Source organism: Pteronotus mesoamericanus, unplaced genomic scaffold, assembly GCF_021234165.1.
Source record: "Pteronotus mesoamericanus isolate MK-2021 breed Mesoamerican mustached bat unplaced genomic scaffold, CSHL_Meso_final scaffold_118, whole genome shotgun sequence".
Classification (NCBI taxonomy): Eukaryota; Metazoa; Chordata; class Mammalia; order Chiroptera; family Mormoopidae; genus Pteronotus; species Pteronotus mesoamericanus.
The window spans coordinates 8,110,275-8,133,490 of NW_026555301.1; the positions used below are offsets into that span (position 1 = coordinate 8,110,275).

Below are 23,216 nucleotides of genomic sequence, written 5' to 3' on the forward strand. Positions count from 1 at the left end.
AAACAAAACGCCCCCTAAAAACCAGTAAACCTAGAGCGAAGAAAGAGGTCTTAGAGAACTTTCTTGGCCTGCAGCATTCACATGAATCTCGCGCTCTGCACCTCCTTCCAGAGGCCATTCCTCGCGAGTCCAGGGGGCTGGCTACCTTTCAGCCCAAGGACCCTGACACCACCCTCCTCCACCTGGGCCCCCTGTGGACCACGCCTCCCCTGTTAGGCTCATGAGCTCCGCCCCACCCCGCTGGCGGACCCTGCAACGCGCCAGTCAGCGCGCTGACGTCCGACGTTCCAGGTACTTTCCCCAGCAGCAGACCGGGCTTGCGTGGGGGTGGGGCGGGGCGCAGAGTGCGCATGCGCCACAGCAAGAGCCGTCTCCCCCGAATCGTGCGGGGGCCTGAGCCTCTCCGCAGGCACAAGCTCCGTTCGCGCTAGCTCGCTCCAGCGGCCATGTCTGCTACCATCGAGCGGGAGTTTGAGGAGTTGGATGCTCAAAATCGTTGGCAGCAGCTCTACTTGGTGAGTCGATGGCTCGCGCACCAGGCGCTGTACTCCTTCGTGGACCCAGGCTCGCGCCCGCCAGCTCTCTCCCGCCTCCCCCGCCTCCCGCTGAGGGCGGAAGTGGCGGCGCGCGAGCCGCGTCAGGCCTGCGCCTGCGCCGACGGCGTCTCTGGCTCCTTAAGAAAAAAAGACTAAATGAGGGGGCTGTCCAGGGTAGGCGCAAGCGCAGAGTCAGTCCTAGAAGGCTGTGGCGCCACAGTGACCTCTTGTGGTGGGCGTGGAAGTGTTTTTCGGCCCTTGGGCGGGTGGGGTGGGGACCTGTGTGACCACAGTGCCGGTGGTATTTGGAGTTTGGCGAGGGACTTGTGAGACCAGCAGTCTGTCCGAGAGGCTGCGGGAGGGCGGTTAGGTCGCAGGTAACAGTGGGCAGGGCCGGAGACCGGCAGCCAGGCTTTGGGAACTTGTAGCGGGGGTAGGCTGCGGCTTCGGATTGGACTTCGCCGTTGCTTGCCCTCTTCTGTACCTGGTTCTGTTCGCGAACACCTTTTTCCCTGGACGGCAGAGGCCGCCCGTGACACCCATTCCTGAAGGTGCTGCTAGCGGTTGCTTCGGTTGTGTGGATGTTACTTGGTTCTCGAAATGGTAGTGCCTAAACCGAAGTGGTGGCTAGAGAGCCTAGCAATCAGTAGTGTTCATTTACTCAGCGAGCCCAATGTCTCAGAGTGGGGGCCATCCTCTAGAGGTTCCAGGAACAAGAATAGGCTTTGGTTGTATTAATTAGATAATAAGGACGTCTTTCTCTTTTCAGTTTTCTTTACAGAGGTACACTTTACATAACAGTTGAATACACATCTTATGTATGTAGTTAAGCGAGTTTCGTAAACGTATACCCCTGTGCATGCACAATTCAAATCAAAAACTTTTCCATCACCTCAGAAGGTCCTGTCTGCTCCCTCCCCCACCATAGGACCCCACTGTGCTGATCTCTTATTACCGTGAAATATAATAACCATGCCTGTCCTCGAACTCATGGAAGTGTATTCACATAGTTGAACTTTTAAGTGACTAGTTTCTTTTGTTCAACTAGAGAACCTTTTAATTCAAGTGGAACTTGATTTCGTCTCTTTTAAAATGACTTAATTGCCTGTTCTCTACTGTTTAATTATTAGCATATTATTCCCAAGATTGAATTGAGTGGTTGTGAGTTAAAGGCTGCTTGTGCTGGTGGTTCACCCTGTGTACAGTAAAAGTAAAGAAAAAAGCTTTCTTGTAAATCTTGATGGTCCTGGGTTTTTCCCCATTCCATTTAAGTAGATGACAGTAAAAAAATGTTTTCTTTGTCATTATGTTCATAATGTAACTTGTTCCTCTTAAACACAATAGTAGTTAAGTGTAATAAATATCCTGATTCATGAGTATGGAGTATGTTAGGATAGGGCAGTAACTTCAAAGAATGCTGGTAAAGACTTTCCCAAATATAGACAATTTTAAATGCAAATTCTAGCAGGAATCTATGTCAGAGCCTGCCAGCTATGTCTTCTCCAGTTACATTTGTTTTAGCAGAGGCTGCTCTCTCCAAGTTGCTAGTCATATATCAAAATAGAGATTTGAAAAGAGAAAGTTGAATGCTACAAGTTAATTCATCTTAACATTGTGGTTAAGCAGTTTAATGATAGATATATAGATAGATATAGATACTGATATTCTTTGAAAATTGTAATCCCTCTGATCAGAAAAATGCACTTGTATCCACTAAAAATTTCAGATTTAGTTTCAAGAAGCTCAGGAAACCCTTCTGTGGTCTCCTGCCTAGGTGTCCTTTAGTTTATTGGGTTGGTCAATATTATTATTATTATTATTATTATTATTATTATTATTTCCTAATGGAAGAACAACAGTTTTAGTTTGGTCAGGAGAAATCATTCAGTACACACTGGTGTTACAGTAAAAGTAGATCTCAAACTGAGAAAATTAGCAATGTAAAGCAAGCCTAGAAAGAGTTTAGTGTTTTCCTTTGAATCTAGCCATTCTACCAATACATGTTGAGCACCGCTAGCATTCCAGCCCCTGCCCTGGGCCTTGGAGATTCAGCAGAGAATGCCAATGACAAAGTTCCTGTTCTTGAGTGCCTCACATTCTAGTGTTTGTTCTCCTGAGGCTCTTATTGCAATTCCATGTTTTCATTCATTCACTTATAACACATCTGTCATGTGTCAGTGTTAGACTGAGTCCCAGCTCTTAAGTATATAGCCAAGTGGGGAATAGTAAATAGGTAAGCAGACGAAAATGTAAAAGTAATAACTGCAAAGGCTAGTGTTAAGCACAGGGTGCTATATATCCCCAAAAGGGTGCATTGGGAGTTCTGGTGAAGCTTCCTGGAGGAAGGAGTGCCTTACCTAAGTCTTGAAAGACAAGTTGACCCAGTGAAGAGAATTAGGGGGAGGGAGAGATAGTGTTCTAGAAAAGGAAGAAAGGTGTGCAAAGGCACAGAGCATAGCATGCCAAGAGAACCACCAACAATTTAGCCTGATGAGGAATGTAGAGTTAATTTGAGGTGCTCAAGAGTAAGAGCCTAACAAGCACTTGTAAATCAGACTAAGAAATTCGAGCTAATGGATAAGAAACACTGAGGAATTTTAAGCATGGAGGTACCATGTTCATATTATATTTACTTATTAGCAAGGTCATTCTACCAGTGAGTTGAATGGGGCTAAGTGTAGGCAGGTAGCATAGGGAAGTGGTAGTCTGTTGGAGTAAACCTGAAGAGAAACATTGAGCTCCTGAACTAAGGCAGTGGCAGTAGGAATGAAGGAGAGAGACAAATTTGAAATGGTAAGGGAATAGATATATTTGATTTTTGAAACTCACATTTGTTCAATTCGAAGTACCTGTAAGACATAGAAATGCAAATAGTTTAATATATAAATTTGGAGTTCAGGAGAGTCTGAGCTAAAAACATGATTTTGGAATTCATGAGCATAAAGGTGGTCTCTGAGGTCCTAGATGTGGGTGAATTTACCTAGGGAAAATATAGGGGGTTTGGAAATGCTGAAGGCTAAGGACAGAATCTTGACAGACAACATTTAAGGACAGAGGTAGAGAAAAAGATGCTTGCAAAAAAAATGAGTTGAGAGAAATAGCCATGGAAATGGGGAGCGAATTGGTGGCAGAGACAGTTTGGAGGGAGTTGATGGTCAGCAGAGCCAGATGCTGCAGATGGGACAGCTAAAGTCAAAACTGAAAGGGCCCATTGAATTAATGACTAGAGATCAACAGATACATTAAAGAGCAATTTCAGTGGAGGACAGAAGTCAGAGTCCAGGCATTGAAAAGAGAACTGGGAAGAAGTACTAACCAGCAAATGTACACTGCTATTTTAAGAAGCCCAACTTAATGAGATGGAGTGGGGAAAGGCAGCTAAAATGAAGCATGATTATGTGACTTCTCTGCTTAAGACCTTTGGTGGTTTCCATTGCTCATAATGTAAAATTCAGACCATATGTCCTACTTCCCAATATGACTTTCTCCTCTCTTCCTGTTCTTTTAAATGTGCATGTCTGTTCTCCTGTTGGGCCTTTATAAATGTAGTTCTATTTGCATTAGCATAACTTTTGCCCCTTTCCTTTCCCCTTTTGCTTAACTACCTCCTGCTCATCCCCGAAGTCTCACTTCCTTAGGGGCTGGCTTCACAACCTTGCCAGGCAGGGTATGATCTCCCGTTAAATATTTCTATAGCATCCCACGACTTCCCCTTTCGTAGCAGTGCATTGGATCTAATGCAGCAGCATATTACTTAAGGAACATAATTTGCATTTAGCAAACCACTTTTGCTTGAGTAGAGAAAGGGTGTTTAAGTGGGCTTTCTTCTTTGTGTGGCACAACAGTGGGTGATATTTATGCTAATGTTTTAGGAGACTTGTGCTTTCTTTGGCAATGCTAACGGAATAAGGAAAAGAAAGTATTTTTTTACTTTAAAATTTTTTTAAAAAAATTTTTGTTGCTTATTTTTTCTAATTTTTTATTTTCAATTGCAGTTGACTATAATATTAAATTAGTTTTAGGTGTACAACCCAGTGATTAGACATTTATCGTATTACTTAGGAAGTGATCACCTTGATAAATAGAGTACCCATGTGACACAGTATGTAGTTTCTACAATATTATTCACTATATTCCTTATGCTGTACTTTACATCCCTGTGACTACTCTGTAACTACAAATTTGTACTGTTAACCCCTTTACCTTTTTCATCCATCCCCCCAACCCCTCTTTTGACTGGCAACCATCAAAATGTTCTCTGTATCTATGAGTCTGTTTCTGGTCTACTTGTTTATTTTGTTTTCTAGAGTCCACATATAAGTGAAATCATGGCATTTGTCTTCCTCTGCCTGACTTATTTCTCTCAGCACAATACCTTCTAGGTCCATTCATGTCGTTGCAGATGGCAAGATTTCATTCTTTTTTATGGTTGAGTCATAATCATTGTATACGTGTGCCTCTTCTTTATCTATTCATTTATTGATGGACACTTAGGTTGCTACCATATCTTGGCTACTGTAAGTAGTGCTGCAGTGAACATATAGATGTATATATTTTTCGATTTAGGGTTTTGAATTTCTTCAGATAAATACCTTCTTTGCCTTTTGTTACATAGCCTTTGTTATAAAGTCTTGTTTTGTCTCATAAATATTGCTACCCCAGTTTTTTGTTTTCCTTTTCATGAAATACCTTTTTCCGTCTCTTTACTTCTAGTCTTCACTTGTCTTTCGATGTCAAGTGAGTCTCTTGTGGACAGCATATGTAAGAGTCTTGTTTTGTTACCCATTCAGCCTCTATATGTCTTTTGATTGGAGCATTTAACCCATTTGGTTTTACAGTAATTGTTGGTGGATATGTATTTATTGCTATTATATTCATAGTCTTTATTTTTTTTTCTTCTTAAAGAGGCTCTTTAACTTTTTTTAATGACTTTATTTACTTATTTTTAGGGAGAGGAGAAGGGAGGGAGAAAGAGAGGGAGAGAAACATCGATGTATGAGAGATATATCAATCAGTTGCCTCTCACATGCCCAGTCATGTGTCCTGACTGGGAATCAAACCAGTGACCTTCTGGTTTGCAAGATGATGTCTAACCAACTGAATCACACCCATTAGGGCTCCATTATTATTTTTTCACATAGCTTTTTAACTCCTTGCTTTCTGTGTTCTTCTAGTACCCTCAATGATACAAATATTGGTATGCTGGAAGAGGCTTCTTACACTATGCTAACTCTTTTGGATGATGATGATGATGATGATGATGATGATGATGATTATTGCTCTTCTGTTGTTTTCTGCCATATTTTTTATTTGATCCTCTGCTTCTACTCTATTGTTGATTCCCTGTAATGTGTTCTTCATTCCAGTTAATTTGTTCATTTCCAACTGGTTTCTTTTAATGTTTTCTATCTCCGTTTTTACGTTTGCCATTTTTTTGTGGAAGTTCTAACTAAGTTTATCCACTCTTCCCCTTAATTCATCGAGTATCCTTGTAACCAGTGTTTTGAACTCTGCATCTGGTGGATTGCTTGTCTCTATTTTGTTTAGTTCCTTTTCTGGAGTTTTGTTCTCTTCTTTCATTTGTGACATGATTCTTTGTCTCCTCATTTTGGCTGCTTCCCTGTGTTTTTTTCTATATATTAGGTAGAGCTGCTATATTTCCCAGGCTTGGTAGAGTGGCCTTGTGTAGTAGGGGTCCTGTAGGGTCCAGTGGCACAGTCTCTCTAGTCATCAAGGTGGGCACTCTAGGTATGCCCTTGTGTGGGCTGCGTGTACTCGCCTGTTGCAGTTGAGCCTTGACTGCTGTTAGCACCTTAATGGAAGGAATTTATCCCTAAGCCAATGGGCTCTGATCATTGACTGTGAGCATTGGCTGCCACCACTGTGGAGGATTAGCTGTGTAGGGCCTGACCCCATGGTGTAGTACTTACTTCTGCGGTGCTCTGGTGCCCAATAAGTTTGCCACTTTAATGTGTCACTGTGGAAGTGGAAAAGGCTTTACTTTTGAGTAAAAACAAAATACAACTAAAAGCTGCATTTACTTAGTGGTATGAGAACTGTTGCTGTGCGCGTTATTATTGAATGGTGTGCAGAAAAAATGAATTTATTATTTTGAGCCTGAAATTCTCTGGCCCCTTACTCCTTTTTACCTACCTTTGTTACATTTTTTTTTAATAACAGATTTTGATAATAAGAGGTTTTTCGGGAATGAATTATTGGACTGAAGGAGAAAAGAATACTAATTTATCTTTACATTATTAGGAGAAATAAGCCTAAAGAGACAGGTTGGAAGTTGAAAAAATAGAAGGGGATGATTGTTGGAGCCAGAAACCTCAGAATGCAAGCACTGGCAGGAGCAAGAGCACACAGGTTGAAGAATTGGCCTTGAAATAGCACAGTTGGCAGAAGTGAGATTGCTGGAAAAATTTTAATTTGTTTTCACTGACAAACCATAATATTAATGTCATCAGAGGTTATTTCTGGCTTTTTGGGAAATATTCATGATCACTCTTTTGCCTTTCCTTTAGTCACTGCTGATTGCTGTGTGAATCAGGCTGGGGCATGAGAAGGGCAGAGAAAAGGAATGGAGTCCTGTGAGCCTGTCAGGAAGTCTATGGAAAGGGCAAAAACTAAATCATGGAATAACATTTCTAGTAAGTGGTGGCTCAGAAAGAATTTGGTTGGCTAGTTAGTTTTGAAACCATAGAATTCTTAATTGACTGGTCATTTTTCTTTAAAAAGAGGTTTTTTGTTGTATATTTGGTCATTCTTTATTAGAAATTAGTTCAAATACTGTCAGAGTAAGATCATATTATTTCATGTATGTGGAATCTAATGAACTGAACCAACAAGGAAAATGGGGACAGAGTTATAAAAGGAGAGCAGGATGGCAGCTGGGGAGGGGAGGCAGGGGGTGGAGGGACTGAGCAAAAAGGAAAAAAGACTCAAGGACATGGACAACAGTATGGCGATTGCTGCAGGGAGGAGGGCATAAAGGGACTAAATAGTAATAGGAAAAAAACACAACAAAGATTAAATTTTAAAAAATAATATAATAAACAAAAAAGTCACTGTATTTTTTATCATTCTTCTTTATTAGAAATTAGTAGTTCAGTTATTGCTGGAGTATGCTCAGTTTTACCACTTATGTATGAATCAACTACTGTTTATTTACTTTTATTTATTTATTTTTAAATTTTATTTATCGGCTTTTTTTGTTGTTGTTGAGAGAGAGAGGAAAGGAGAGAGAAACACTGATTTATTGTTCCACTCTTTTATGCATTCATTGGTTGAATGTGTGCCCTGAGCAGGGATCAAACCTGAAACCTTGGCATATTGGGATGACACTCTAACCAACCAAACTACCTGGCTAGGGCTCTCAGCTACTTTTTAGAGGATATCAAGCAAGCTCTATTCTAGTACTTACCATGGGCAGCTAATTAAGCATAGTAAATCAAAGCTGTCTTATTCTAAAACACCTGCAGTGTCTACTACACATTTCTCACTCTTGATTAGTGTTAATGCTCAGTGCTTTTACATAATTGCACAGTCTCATGACCTTGAGTTTCCTTGAAAATCACCTGTTTTCTCATACCTTGGAGTATGCACATGAATATACTATGCCTACCTTATTCGTCTGAGAAACATCTTCAAGACTAGATTCTAGTCTCCATAGGCAACATTATATGTTCCTCCTTCTCCTATTCCTGAGCTCTGTATATTATTTTATTTGAGTATTAATCACATTGTAACTGTCTACTTGTCTATCTAGCTCCTTGAGGGTTCCTTCATTTTTCTTTGTTTCCCCACCATTTGTCTGTAAGTCTGAGACATGCTCGATGCTTAAGTATTCATTAAACAAAACAGTATTCCCCCACTTTTAAAAAATATTTATTTTCAGAAAGAGGGGAAAGGAGGGAGAAAGAGAGGAAGAGAAACAGCAGTGTGTGAGAGAAACAGTTGGTTGCTTCTTGCATGCCCCCAAAAGGGAACCTGGCCCACAACCCAGTCATATGCCCTGAAAAAGAATCAAACCAGTGACCTCTTAGTTCGCAGGCCAGCGCTTAATCCACTGAGCCACACCAGCCAGGTGTGTTCCCCTTTTAAAGTATTAGCACCTTGGTTTATTCCGCCTCCCTCATTTATAGCTGAGGATACAGTACAAAATGAGGTTGTGAGTTATGTAGAGTTACCATTATCCATTAATAACACAGCTGGAACCCGAATATGGTCCTTGTGAGTCTCATTACAGTGTTCTCATTTGCCAGTGTGACTGTCTACATTGCTTTCTTTTTATGTTGTAGTTGAGATTAATGACACTAAGGGAGTCATTTCAATTTTTGACAGCAAGAGGTGAATGGAAGGGGTTATAATAGGTAAGGTCATTTTGGGACTGGAGGCATTTAAAACAATATCTGGGATCCATGGATAAGACTGGATTTTCAAGTCCCCTGAAACTATGGTAAAGAGTGTGTGTGCAATCGCTGGGATATTTAGTGTCAATATAACTACTTAATTACTAAATAAGAAGCTTTTGTCAGATTCTTAAATCTCTGTGACTCTTCAAAAGATAAGGACCTCTTGCTTGAAGGGAAGAGAGCCTTGGGAATGGTGCCCCAGTAGAGAATATATAACTAGAAATCATACTGTTTTGCCTTTGACATACGAAGTCTATCTAGAAAAAGTCCAGCCATTGTTAATATAACAAGAACAGTTTGCACATTGATGTAATCTGACAGCCAAGGAGAGTGGCCTGGAATGTGCATACGTAAACAGTGATGACTTCACTGTACTAGTCAGTGAGAGCAGTAGATGCAGTTGAATGAGCATGTGTACTGTGTGGCCATCGCATTGAAAATGACCGAGTGAGTAGAGCAACAGCTTTGCATGAAATTTTGCGTTAAACTTGAACATCCCTCCACAGAGACTATTCATACAATGCAGAAGATCACAGCTATAGGCAACTGGTTATTGGAAGCTTCATCATGACAATGTACCTGCTCATGCATCACGTCTTGTGTAGACAATAGACAGCATAGTCTATTGTGAAACATCAAACCACCCAGGTGACTTAGCCCCACTACAGCCTGGATGCGGTGCCCTGAAACTTCCGGCTTTTCCCAAAACTAAAATCACCTTTGAAAGGGAAGAGATTTCAGACCACTGATAAAATTCAGGAAAATACAACGGGTCAGCTAATGTTAATTGGGAGAACTGTGTGAGGTCTCAAGGTGCCTACTTTGATGGGGATTGAGGTGTCATTGTCCTGTGTACAATGTTTCTTGTGTCTTGATCTTCTTCAATAAATGTCCCTTTTTCATATTGCATGGCTAGACAGACCTCATACGTTCTGTAGGTTACTGATACTTATAGTTATATAATTGATAGTTTATCCCTTAGCCTTTCTGGCTTGCCACTTTTTCAGTATCTTGATTTAAACAGAATCTTCAACAAACCCTTTTTTTTTTTTTTTTGTGGATTTCCCATATCACTACCATCCACAGAATTCCCCATTTGCAGTTGGAGAACCATTATAGTTCTTGCAGTCTCCTGCTGTTCTTTCTTCTGCTTGTTCTTTGTTCTCTTATTCTCATTTTCTTTCAGAGAGTAAACCAGAGATATGGACAGAAAAGATCTAGAAAAGCAAAATTACAATTTACATAAGTGTGCTCTTTCCTCACTTTGTCAAGTAAGTGTTCACATGATTTGTTTCCTCTGGAAATTACTATTTAGATTTTCTATGCTATGTTCTCTGTGGTAGTTCCACTTAATGCTCCATTAAAGTCATTATTTCTTGTTGGTAAAATGTTTGGGGCAGAGAAAATTTAAACCAGGTAGTAAATTGGAACTTTTGGTAATATCTTTGATTACTTGGATAATAGTGAGTAGCCGTAAGCTAAGCCAGTTTAGCATGTAAAAATTTAAAACGTAGATGCTGATAACTGAGGAAGAGATACAGTTCAGCAGGTTAATTTTAAAGACTATAACTTCTGACTCACCTGTTCTGAGTCGAATATTAAACTTTTCTGTTATATTATTAATTAGAATGATGTTCTACCTTGCCAGACCATTGTCTGAAATAGCTGTTAAAACTGAATGTAGTTGTATGTAGTTCTGTAATCAGGCAGCCTGGAGTGTGGCTACTTGTTGCCATGTATATGCATAACATGAAGATTTGTGGGGAAGGAAGTAGGTTTTTATTAACAGGCTTCCCAATGTGAGGGGACTAGAAGTAATCCTGCTCCAAGCCGACCTCTTGGGCAAAGCACAGAAATCCAGCTACCCCCTAGAAGATTAAAGCCCAAATCCATGTTCAGAAGTTGTCCATTATTGCTTTGTAGTCCAAAGTTGTTACTGGAATGGGTCTCCATTTCTCCAATTCTAGGCCCTCTCTCTCTCCTTTGTTCCAGAATTGCCATTGCCTCTCAGCAGCTTACCCTCTCTCTCTCTCAGGGTGTAGGGTGCATAGCCAGATTACTCCAGATGGTGGTTCAGGGGAGGCTCCAATCATGGAGAACTTCCCAGCTCATGTCTTCATGTGTTGCTCTCAGCCTCTGTGCACTGCTCTTAGGGTGAGAGGATAGAAGCAGCCCAGGACCCATGTGCTGGGCTGCACTGGGTCATAGAGTCCCAAGGGCTGGACCCTGGCAAGGGATTCATTCTAGTGTCCAGCGTGGGACCCTCCCTCTGGGAGCTAGCTTTTAAGCATGGGGGGCCTAAGATCCAAGTAGTCCCTGCTTCCGATGTTCCCACCAGTGCAGAGCGAGAGAGAGAGAGAGAGAGAGTCTTCTGCCTGCCTACTGTTTTAAAGTCCTCTCCCCAAATCTCACGTACACCAGAAGCCAATGGGCGTGTCTAGCTTTAAAACCAACATGTTCCATGTCTGCCATGTTTGCCTTTGCCCCTCTTCCAGCCTCTATGTTTAGCAAGGGGGCAAAGTCTTGAACCACACGTCCTCTGTACAAGCTCTCTTCTGCTGAGTCATGAGCTGCTCAGCTGCCTGGGGCAACCTGCCTTCTCCAGTGGGCCCTCCCTTCATGGGAGGGGAGGGGACAAGCCACTTTTAATATTTTATTCTGCCTTGGAGTTTTCTTCGTGCCCACTGCCCTCTCCCAGGGATCTGGCCTTACCCCTCTGTTACAGTGCTATTTTAAATGTATTTAATGTAGTGTTAATTTAATGCTGTATTCATGTTAGAGTAATAGTAATTATTATAGATAATAAACATCTTTTGACATATTTAAATTGAAACCTGTGAAAGAGAGAAGTGCACACACATAAAGTCCTCCAAAATTTACTATGTGATTTCAGGAGTTTTATAGACCCCCTAAAGACTGTTTGAGGTTGATGACCTCCAGGAAAAAAATCCTGGTCAAGAAACTGATTTAAGATTAGATCCTTTTATCTAAGGTGATAGTTTCATGTTTGTTTTAATATGTTCTTTTTATTTTTTCACAATCCAGTATTTCTGATTTAATATACTCTTTGTTCTGTCAGTTTCATTTGGTTCATGTCACTAATCATTAATAACTTCATTTTTTTTTTATAAATCAGATTTTATTGGTTGTTTTGAGGATAAGTACACAGACAATTCAGTTGTACACAATTCTTAATATACATACCAAAAATGTAAAGTCAGGACTTCTGGCCAAGTAGGTATATATGCTTTGCTTCCTCACACAACCAAAAGGACAACAACAAATTTAAAAACAAAGAACAACCAGAACTGCCAGGAAATCGAACCATATGGAAGTCTAACAAACAAGGAATTAAAGAAGAAACATTATTCTAGACTGGTAGGAGGGGCAGAGATGGGCAGCCGGGGCAGAGAGGATGCATAGTGAGGCGGCGGCTAGTGGACAGAGTGGTCCCACATTCCCATGTGGATAAACAGGGAGGAACAACTGGGGAGAGAGACCATTCAACCCAGGGTTCCAGCACAGGGAAATAAAGCCCCCAAACCTCTGGATGTAAAAAACGTGAGGGTTGCGGTCGGAGGAGGAACTCCCAGCCTCACAAGAGAGTCTAATGGAGGATCTTGCAGGTCCTAGAACATTCACAAACCCACCCATGTGGGAATCAGCACCAGAAGGGCCCAGTTTGTGGGTAGCAGGAAAAGTGACTGAAAGCGGGGTGAGAGCCAAGCAAGTGTCCTTGTTCCCTCTCTGACCCTTCTCCCACATAGAGGACCACCATGCAGCAAAGTGGGTTGCCCGGCCTTGGTGAACACCTAAGGCTCTGCCCTTTACAACATAACAGGTATGCCAAGACAAAGAAATATGGCCCAAATGAAAACAGATCAAAACTCCAGAAAAAGGACTGAGCAATGAGGAGATAGCCAATGTATCAGATGCAGAGTTCAAAACACTGGTAATCAGGATGCTCACAGAAATGTTTGAGTATGGATGCAAAATAAATGAAGAAGTGAAGGCTATGCAAAGTGAAACAAAGAAAAATATACAGGGAACCAAGAGTGAAGGGAAGGAAACTGAGACTCAAATCAACAAGTTGGAAGAGAAGGAAGAAATAAACATTCGACTGGAACAGAATGAAGCAACAAGAATTCCAAAAAACGAGGAAAGGCCTAGGAACATCTGGGACAACTTTAAATGTTCCAACATCCAAATCCTAGGGGTGCCAGAAGGATATGAGGAAGAGCAAGAAACTGAAAACTTATTTGACAAAATAATGAAATAAAACTTTCCCCATGTGGCAAAGCAAATAGATGTGCAAGTCCAAGCAGCTCAGAGTCCAAAGAATTTGGACCCAAGGAGGAACCCACCAGGATTAAATTAGCCAAGGTAAGGAGAGAATCTTAAAAGCAGCAAGAGAAAAAGGAGTCAGTTACCTGCAAATGAGTTCCCGTAAGACTGTCAGCTGATTTCTCAAAAGAAACCTTGCAGGCAGGGAGAGACTGGCAAGAGTATTCCAAGTCAGGAAAGGCAAGAACCTACATCCAAAATTACTCAATCCAGCAAAACTATCATTTAGAATGGAAGGGCAGATAAAGTGCTTCCCAGATAAGGTCAAGTTAAAGGAGTTCATCACCAAGGCCTTATTATATGAACTGTTAAAGGGACTTATCCAAGAAAAAGATGAAAACTATGAACCATAAAAGGACAACATATTCACAACTATCAACAACTGAACCTAAACAAAAGCAAACACAGAAAGAAAGTAAGCAAACAACTAGAACAGAAACATCATCACAGAAATGGAGATCACATGGAAGGATATCAGCTGGGGCGGGGGAGAATGGGGTAAGAAGTACAGGGAATAAGGACCATAACTGGTAGGTACAAAATTGGCAGGGGGAGGTTAAGAATAGTATAGGAAATGGAGAAGCCAAAGAACTTACATGACCCTTGGACATTAAAGTGGGGAGTTCTGGAGGGGGGCAGGTGTAGGGAAGAGGGGCCAAAGTGGAGAAAAATGTGGGACAGCTGTAATAGCATAATCAATAAAATATACTTAAAAAAATATGAAGTCATGTAGTTGTGGGTTTTTTTTGAAGTATTTCCATTGACTTTCCAGCTTAAAATTTGAAGACTAATTTTCTTAATAGAGTATAGGGTACCAATATATGTAAATGTTGATATGCTGTTACATCAAAGTCTGGCTAATTCACAATTTAATATCATATATACTACATAATCAAATTTTCAGTATTTCACAGCATATTACAAAGTTAATAGGAAAACTGGACTATCACAACAAAGATGTTATAGAGTGCACAAAATTCCTATAGGGAGAGCCAAGATGAAGGAGTGGTTTTCTTTAGGAAATAGTTCTACCAAAAACATGAGAATAAAAGTAATTTTAAATGTTCAAGATATGGTAAATATACAGCTGACTCTAAATTGCCATTTAGTATGCTTTATGGTATAGGGTTTAAAAACTACCCCCATCTATGGAATGTTAAGCTGACACCCAAGATAATCAAAGCCTCCCTTGTTCAATATCCCAGTTTTCTGGTTGTACCAAAAAGTAAACAAAGCAAATGATTTCACCTCTTAAAAAAACATTTACACTAAAAAAAAAAAAAAAAAAAGGGATGAAGTGGAATTTCCTCCTTAAAAATGTATCTAGAGCTACTAAAAAACTTGCATTTACAAAATAGTTACTAAAAATATTCCTCTGGATTGTACAAGAAGGGAGATAGGCGCCACTGATAAGACATGCTATATGATATAAATCAGACTTGGCTGTTTTTTCTCCTGCTTCATCTGAGGCTGGACTGTCCTTGTTTTTAGTTTCTCCATTTTCCATAGGTCGATGTTGTTTAGATTCTTGGTTAGCCACTTCAGCCTGTTTTCCATTTGCTCCCCTTTCCCTTTTTGTTTATACTTTACAGATTTATCCTTTCCTGCCACCTTTTTTGACTTGGTTTCCCCTTTTGCAGGAGCACGTTTAGCTGACTACCTTGCTGATCTCTTCGGCTCCTCCTTCGCTGCCCCCTTTGTGGAGCTGACCTTCCCCCAGGGCATAATGGTGGTGGGGCAGGTGTGTGCGGAGTGCCTGAGGGGTACCTTTGCAAACCTGAACTGCCTAGCTGCTGGGGGTTTTCCTGCCTCATTTGTAATTTTAATTAAACTACTCTTATTCTCCTGAAGAAAATGTCACACTATTTTGTTTCTTCTTTCACTGTATTTGAACAGATTCATACCCTGAAAACTATCAGTTCCTCTTAACAGTTTATTTAATAGTGCTTCTGGGAGTTTCTCAGGTGGGTTGGAGGAAGGCCATATGGCTTCCTGTTCCTAGTTCAGGGCTGGTACACTGGGGTAACCTTAGAAAATTGTTACTCCATGACGATAGGAATTATTTCTGTGCCGATTTATATCTTAACTAGTGAAGTAATAAAACAGGTTCACATTTCAAGTCTTTAAAGTTTTTATTCTTTAAGTCTCTATTGCTGTAACGATTTCCATTATTGTCAGGGTGAAATAATTATTTCATAATACTTATTATATAATATTAAATAATATTTTTGTACTTGGTACATATCTTTGTTCCATATAGTGCACAGAAAAAGACTTTATATCCTTGTTGTACTGTGGAATATTCTTCCTTGAACTGTTTTGATAGAGCAGGAAATTAGAATTGGGAGATTGGAAAAGGGTAACTATTAATTTTATAAGGAAAAATAGGACTTCAAGATAATCCCAAATTGATAGTTTTTTTACTTACAAGAAAATATACCTACATTTCTTTATACTTAAGGTTCCTAAGTGAATCCTGAATTATATGATAGTTAAATGTTCACTTTCTTTTATTTAGTCAAATGTTTTTACATATGCTCTGTTTAAAGATATTGTGGAGGGACACAATCAAGTATGAAGCTGAATATGTTGCATACTTCAAAAACCGTTATTTTAGAGTGTTCAGTCTTGCTTTTGGTCCTTTATATGCCTATCACTGGTTGGGGAGATAAGATTCCTGGTGGAATAAGTTCTGATATATATCACACTTCTCTTTGAGAAGCTCTCCTCTTTGATGGGGAGAATATAGCAATGATGAAGTAACTAATCTTGACTGCACACCTAGTTTGTATTAGGCATGTGCTCTATGCTTATGTGGATTATCTAAGAAGTGGCTACAGATGAGAAAACAGACTCAATTTTTCCAAATTTGTAGTGCAAATTTGAGTTGTAGATCCAGATAGGAATCCAGGGCTTAACTTTAGAGTCTGTTTGAAGAAATAAATAAGTAATCTGTTTAGGATTACGTGAACATGGCAAAAATTAAAACAGTACAGAAGGGTATGTAGTAGTGAAAAGTCAGTCACTGTCTTTATTCTCCCTAGTTTCTTTTCTATGGGCAATCACTATAACTAGTTTTCTTGTGTATCTTCCCAGAGATACTTTATCCTTACATGAGCTGTTTGCCTGCTTGCCTCCTTTTCTCCCACTCTCTATCCCATCTCTATGAAACAAACATTAGCATACTGTTTTGCACCTTGCTTTTTTCACTTAATGTATCTCAGAAATCCTTCTATACAGATCTCATGTGTTTGTTTTAACATTTAAATAGTGTTCATTAACTACTTATCTATAATGGACATGTAGGTTGTTTCTACATGTCAATTAGCTCTTATAAACAATGCTGTAATTAATAATCTTCAAAAGAAGTTGTACCAATGTACATACATTTCTGTCAATAGTTTTAGAAAGTCCCTATTTCCCTATACCTTCATCTACCCAGTTATGTTATCGAACTTTTTGATAACATAGATTTAAAATGTTCTTATTGTAGTTATAATTTGCAATTCTGTCATTATGAATAAAGTTGAACAGTTTTTCTTATTTTTAAAAGCCAGTCATTTTTTTTCTCTTTTTGATATATAGGAGCTCCTTACATATTAAGGAAGTTAAGCATTTGCCATATATTGCAAAATTTTTTTCAGTGTATGATTATCTTTGGACATGGTTTATGGTATATTTTCATGAAGAAAATTACAATTTTTATGAAATCAGATTTTTCAGCCTTTTCTAGTTTGTTTTGTTGCCATGGCTTAAAAGGCCTTCTGTATTCTTTGATTACAAAATTTTTTCTCCAGTGTTTTCTTACAGTTTTGTAGTTTTCTTTTATTTTGAAATCGTTGCTCAAGCCGTGGCTGGTGTGGCTCAGTGGTTTGAGTGCCGGCCTGTGAACCAAAAGGTTGCTGGTTTGATTCCCAGTCAGGGCACATGCCTGGGCTGTGGGCTGGGTCTCCATTTGGGGGTATGTGTGAAGCAACTGATTGGTCTATCTTTGGCACATTGATGTTTCTCTCTTCCCCCTCCCTTCCCCTCCCTCTAAAAATAAATAAGTAATCTTTTTAAAAAAATCATTGTTCAAAGAGGGCTTTATTTTGGAATGAAGAATGAAGTAGAACTCAATTTAATTAGTGGTAAAATATGTATAACAAAGCATGACATTTTAAAGAGTACAATGTAATGTCGTTTACTCCATTTACAGTGTTGTGAAACCGTCACCACTATTTCCAAAACCCTTCCAGCACCCCAAACAGAAACTCTGTACCCATTAAGCAATAACTCCGTACCATTAGTCCCTGGTAACCTCTACTCAACTTTGTATCTATGGATTTGCCTATTCTAGATACCTCATACAAGTGGAATCATACAGTATTTGTCTGTCTCTGGATTATTTGACTTACCATAATGTTGTCAAGGTTGAACTATGTTGTATCCTGTATAAACTTCATTCCTATTTGTGACTGACTAATAGTTCTTGGTATGTATGTACCACACACATTTTGTTTATCTATTCATCTGTTAATGGACATGGGTTATTTCTGCTATTTAGTTATTATGAATAATTCTGTTGATGTGAATGTTGGTGTGCAATATCTATTGTCGTCCCTGTTTTTAATTCTTTTGTATTTGGACCTAGAAGTGAAATTGCTGGATAATATGGTAATTCTGTGTTTAGCTTTTTGAGGAACTGCTAAACTGTTTTCCATGGTGGCTGCAACATTTTACATTCCCACCAGCAATGTGCAAGTGAAACTGGAAAAGTCAGCATTCATATTGCCTGTCACTACCAGAACCAATAAATGGAGACAAGGATTAAATCTTTATGGGAACTTGATGCAGATGCCTGCAACCTGAGAAGATGGTACCTTAAAAACCATCTTAAAAATCTCATCTCAAGCCAACCTTTTCTTATAAGGAGAAGAAAAGGGTCAGTAAGGGGTTTGGAATTCAGGGGAAAAGGTTAATCAGGTAGAAGTTGCAGTCCAGCCGATATTCCTATTATCCCTTCATCTGCTGACCAGTGATTCTTAATGTGTGTCCTGGTCGGCAGAAGTTCTTTCCCTGGAGCACAATGGCTCAGATACTAACTATATTGGTGGCTTGTAGTCCTCTTGAGGCACAAAAGTTGAATTTCTTGCATGGGTAGGTCCAGTCATGAATCCCAGTTCCTGTCCTGGAACAGCAGCTTCCAACTTGCATTAAACACTAAACTTAGTGACTATAACTAAAGCTAAAAGTTTTTTAATTCTTGAGTTACCCATCACAACGATTCCTATTTCTTCACATCCTCGTTAATACTTGTTATTTTCCATTTTAAAAATTATAATCAGGGTCTGACCCTGAATGGGTCTGCCTATAGCCAGCTGGTAATGTGTGGGTTCTTGACTTCATGTAGGAAAGATTTTACAACATGAATCCAGCTGACTATGTGGGTACGTTTGCAAAAGCTGGGGACAGTAAAACAAGGGCTTAGCATAGAAGCAACAGAGGAGCCTAGACTGGGCTTCCTTGGCTCACTGAGAAGTCAGAGAAAAGTGGGACAGGTTCAAGGAATTAGCTTGGAATGAACTGCTATTGCTCATGGCTCCCCTGATTGCAAGTCTTTGTCCCTTAGAGTTTAGGAGATGAATGCCTGTGGGAGAAGAAGGGAGGGAAAAAGAAGGGAAAGGGAATGGCACAGGCTGCTCCCTAGCATGCTGGGTCCTTTGTCTTGAGTTTCTCTCTCTCTCTCTCTCTCTCTCTCTCTCTCTCTGGCAAATGGGAATCTTAGGCAAGGTCTTAGGGGAGGATTTCAGCAGAATATGGATCAGTTTTCCAGGTGTGCTCTTTCAGGGTCATGGTCTCTTCTGATTGGTCAGTTACAGGCAGGGGGTTGTTAGTCATTGTAGCTGATCTTAGTGTTGTCCACCTGGTTCGATTGTTTCTGGGCCTGGAGATGAAATACAACAGAGGTCTAGATGTCTAGAGGTCTAGGGAGGTGACTTTCTGTATCTGCCTGTAAATTACTCGGCCATCTTGTTCAGCTGTCCTGTCTAAGTTTCCCTATTGCACGTGTCCTTGCTTACTGGCCTGTCTCAATGCTAGTAGATATGAATTGTTGTCTCATTGTGATTTAGATTTGCATTTCCCTAATGACTAAGGATGTTGAGCATCTTTTTCATGTATTTATTGACCATTTATATTTTTCGAGGAATGTCTATTCAAATCATTTGCCTTTTTTAAAAATTAAGACTTAAGCCCTGACCGGCATGGCTCAGTTGGTTGGGTGTTATCCTGCAAAGCAAAAGGTTCCTGAGTTTGAGCCCTGGTTAGAGCACATGCCTGGGTTATGGGCTTGATCCCCAGTTGGGGTGCATGTGAGAGGCAACTGATTGATGTTTCTCTCTCACACTGATGTTTCTCTCCCTCTCTTCCTTCCCCTCTCTTTAAAAATAAATAAAATTTTTTGAAAAAATTAAATTGACATTATTATTGTTATTGGTATTATTACTACTATTTTACAATACAGCAGTTATAGCCTCACAGAAAAATTGAGGGGAAGATACAGAAATTTCCTATATATCCCCTGCCCCTACACATGCGTAACCTCCCCCATTATCAAATCCTTCACCAGAGTGGTATATTTGTTAAAATTGATGAACCTACATTGACACATCATAATCACCCAAGATATACAGATTATCTTATGGTTTAGTTTTGGTGGTATACATTCTGTGGCTCAGGCAAATGTATACATATCCATTACTGTGGCATCATACAGAGTATTTTCACTGCCCTCAATATTCTCTGTAATCTGCCTATTTATTTCTCCCTTCCACCCGCAAACCCATGAGTTTTTGTTTTCATATTATATATTTACCTTTTCTAGAATGTCATATAGTTGAAACCATAAGGTATGTCTGTAGCCTTTTCACATTGGCTTACTTAGTAATATGCATTTAAGGTTCCTTCATGTCTCTTCATATCTTGATTGATCTTTCCTTTTATCACTGAAACTATTTTATTGTCTGTGTGTACCACAGGCTATACATTTTCCTACTCACAGGCATCGTGGTTACTTCCAAGTTTCGGCAGTTATGAATACAGCTACTGTAAATATCCATGTGCAGGTTTTTGTGTTGCTGTGTTCTAACCTTTGGGTAAATACCAAAGGAGCATGATTGCCGGATCATATATGCTGAGTATGTTTAATTTTGTAAGAAACTGCCAAACTATCTTCAAAGTGGTTATACCATTTCTATGACCACCAGCAGTGAATGAGGTTTACTGTGGATCCACATTCTTGTCAGTATTTGGTGTTGTAAGTGTTCTGATTTATGGCCATTCAATAAGTGTCTTTGTCTATTTTTAAAAATTTTTAGTTATTTTATTAAAGTTGTCCCAGTTTTTCCCTCTTTGCCCTCCTTCACCGAGCCCCCAGTCCCTCACTCCCACAGTCAATCCCTACACCATTGTACATGTCCATTGATCATTATATGTGTCCTTTGACTTGTCCCATTGCCTTCTGTCCACCATTAACGCCCTCCATCTTCCCCTCTGACCACTGCCAGTTACTTCCATGTTTTCCTGTCTCTAATTCTATGTTGCTTCTTAGTTTATTTTGTTCATTAGATTCTTGTTGTGAGACCATATTATATTTGTCTTTCACCGACTACCTTATTTCACTTAGCATAATATTCTCCAGTTCCATCCATGTTGTTGCAAAAGATAGTAGTTCCTTTTTTCTTTCTGCTGTGTAGTCTTCCATTATGTAAATATATCACAGTTTTTTGATCCACTCATTTACTGATTGGCACTTAGGCTGTTTCCAGCACTTGGTTATTGTAAATAGCTCTGCTATGAACACGGGGATTCATAAGTTCTTTTGAATTGGTGTTTTGGGATTCTTACGGAATATGCTAGCAGTGGAATCACTGGGTCAAAAGGCAGTTCCATTTTTAATTGTTTGAGGAAATTCCGTACTGTTTTCCACAGTGGCTGCACCAGTCTGCATTCCCACCAACAGTGTACTGGGGTTCCCTTTTCTCCACATCCTTGCCAGCCTTGTTGATTTATTAATGATGGCCATTCTGCCAAGTGTGAGGTGATATTTCCATGTGGTTTAAATTTGCATTTCTCTGAGGGATAGTGATGTTGAGCATCCTTTCATAGGTCTCTGGGCCCTCTGTATATCCTCCTTGGAGAAGTGTCCTGTTCAGGTCCCTTGCCCATTTTCTAATGGTGGTGTTTGTTTTCCAGGTGTTGAGTCATATGAGTTATTTATATATTTTGGAGATCAAATCCTTGTCCAAGATATCATTGGCAAATATGTTCTCCCATATGGTTGCTTCCTTTTTCAAGTACTTTATTTTTTCTTGTCGCTATAGTAAATGGGGCTTTTTCCCCCAGTTTCTCTTTCTGGTAGCTCATAGTTGGATTACAAAAATGCCATCAATTTCTGAATATTGACTTTGTAATTCATTATTTTGCCAAATTCACTTATTAGGTCGAATAGGTTTTTGGTGGAGACTATAGGGTTTTCTATGTACACTATTATGTCATCTACAAATAATGACAGTTTTACTTCTGCCTTTCCAATTTGGATGCCTTTTGTTCCTTTTTCTTGTCTGATCACTGTGGCTAGAATTTCCAGTACATTGTTGAGTAAGTGGTGAAAGCAGGCACCCTCGTCTTGTTCCTGATCTTTAGGGAAAAACTTTTCATTGTTGCCCATTGAGGTTTCTCATATATGACCTTTATTATGTTCAGGTATGCTTCCTCTACTCCCACTTTGCTGAGTGTTTTTATCATAAATGGGTGCTGTACCTTATCAAATACTTTTTCAGCATCTGTTGACATGATCATATGATTTTTGTCTTTCATTTTGTTTATATGATGTATTACGTTTATTAATTTGTGAATATTATACCATCCTTGCATCCCTAGGATGAATTTCACTTGATTATGGTGGATGGTCTTTTTATGTATTGCTGGATTTGGACTGTCAATATTTTGTTAAGAATTTCAGCATCTGTGTTCATCAGAGATATTGGCCTGTATTTTCTTTCTTTTTTGTGTCTTTACCTGGTTTTGGAGTTAAGGTAATATTGGCCTTGTAGAAAGAGTTTGGGAGTCATCTCTCTTCTTGAAATCTTTGAAATAGTTTGAGAAGGATAGGAGTTAGTTGTTGGAATGTTTGATAAAATTTGCCTGTCAGACTATCAGGTTCAGGACTTTCGTGTGCCTAAAATTTTTTGATTACAGCTTCAGTTTCACTAGTTGTTATCAGTCTCCTCAGGCTTTCTGCTGCTTCTTGATTCAGTTTTGGGAGATTGTATGTTTTTAGAAATTTATCCATTTGGCCCAGGTTGTCCAATGTCTTGGCATATAGTTGTTCATAGTAATTTTTTTTCAGTCTTTTGGATTTCTGTGGTATCAGGTGTACTTCTTTTTCATTACTGATTTTATTTTCTTAGGTCCTCTCTCTTTTTTTCTTCATGAGCCTGGTTGAAGGCTTGTTAATTTTATCTTTTCAAAGAACCAGCTCATAGGGTCATTGATCGTTTGAATTGTTTCTTTAGACTATGTCATTTAATGCTTTTCTGATACTGATTATTGCCTTGCTTCTGCTTACTCTGGGCTTTGTTTATTGTTTCTCTCATTCTTATAGACGTAGGGTTAGGTTGTTTACTAGAGATTTCTCTGTCTTCTTTAGGTAAACCTATATTGCTATGAAGTTTCCACTCAGGACTATCTTCGCTGTGTCACATACATTTTGGGGTGTTGCGTTGTTCACTTTCATCTGTTTCCAGATACTTTTTGGTTTCTTCCTTGATCTCATTGTTAACCTCTTCATTATTTAATTACATGTTTTTCAGTCTCCATGTACTGGGATGTTTTTGCGTTTTTTCCTTAAAGTTGGTTTCTAGTTTCAAGCCATTGT

General features: G+C 39.5%; 1 protein-coding gene across 2 annotated transcripts in view; it reads left to right on the top strand.

The window, feature by feature from the left end:
- The first annotated feature begins 349 nt into the window (after positions 1–349).
- The window catches only part of PTPN2 (protein tyrosine phosphatase non-receptor type 2), a 125,653-nt gene continuing 102,786 nt past the window's right edge, over positions 350–23,216 (top strand). For both annotated transcript variants that reach the window (XM_054587323.1, XM_054587322.1), the window contains exon 1: positions 350–515. In XM_054587323.1, the coding sequence (XP_054443298.1) occupies positions 447–515 (69 nt within the window). In that variant the 5' untranslated portion in view covers positions 350–446. The remainder of the gene's footprint in view (positions 516–23,216) is intronic.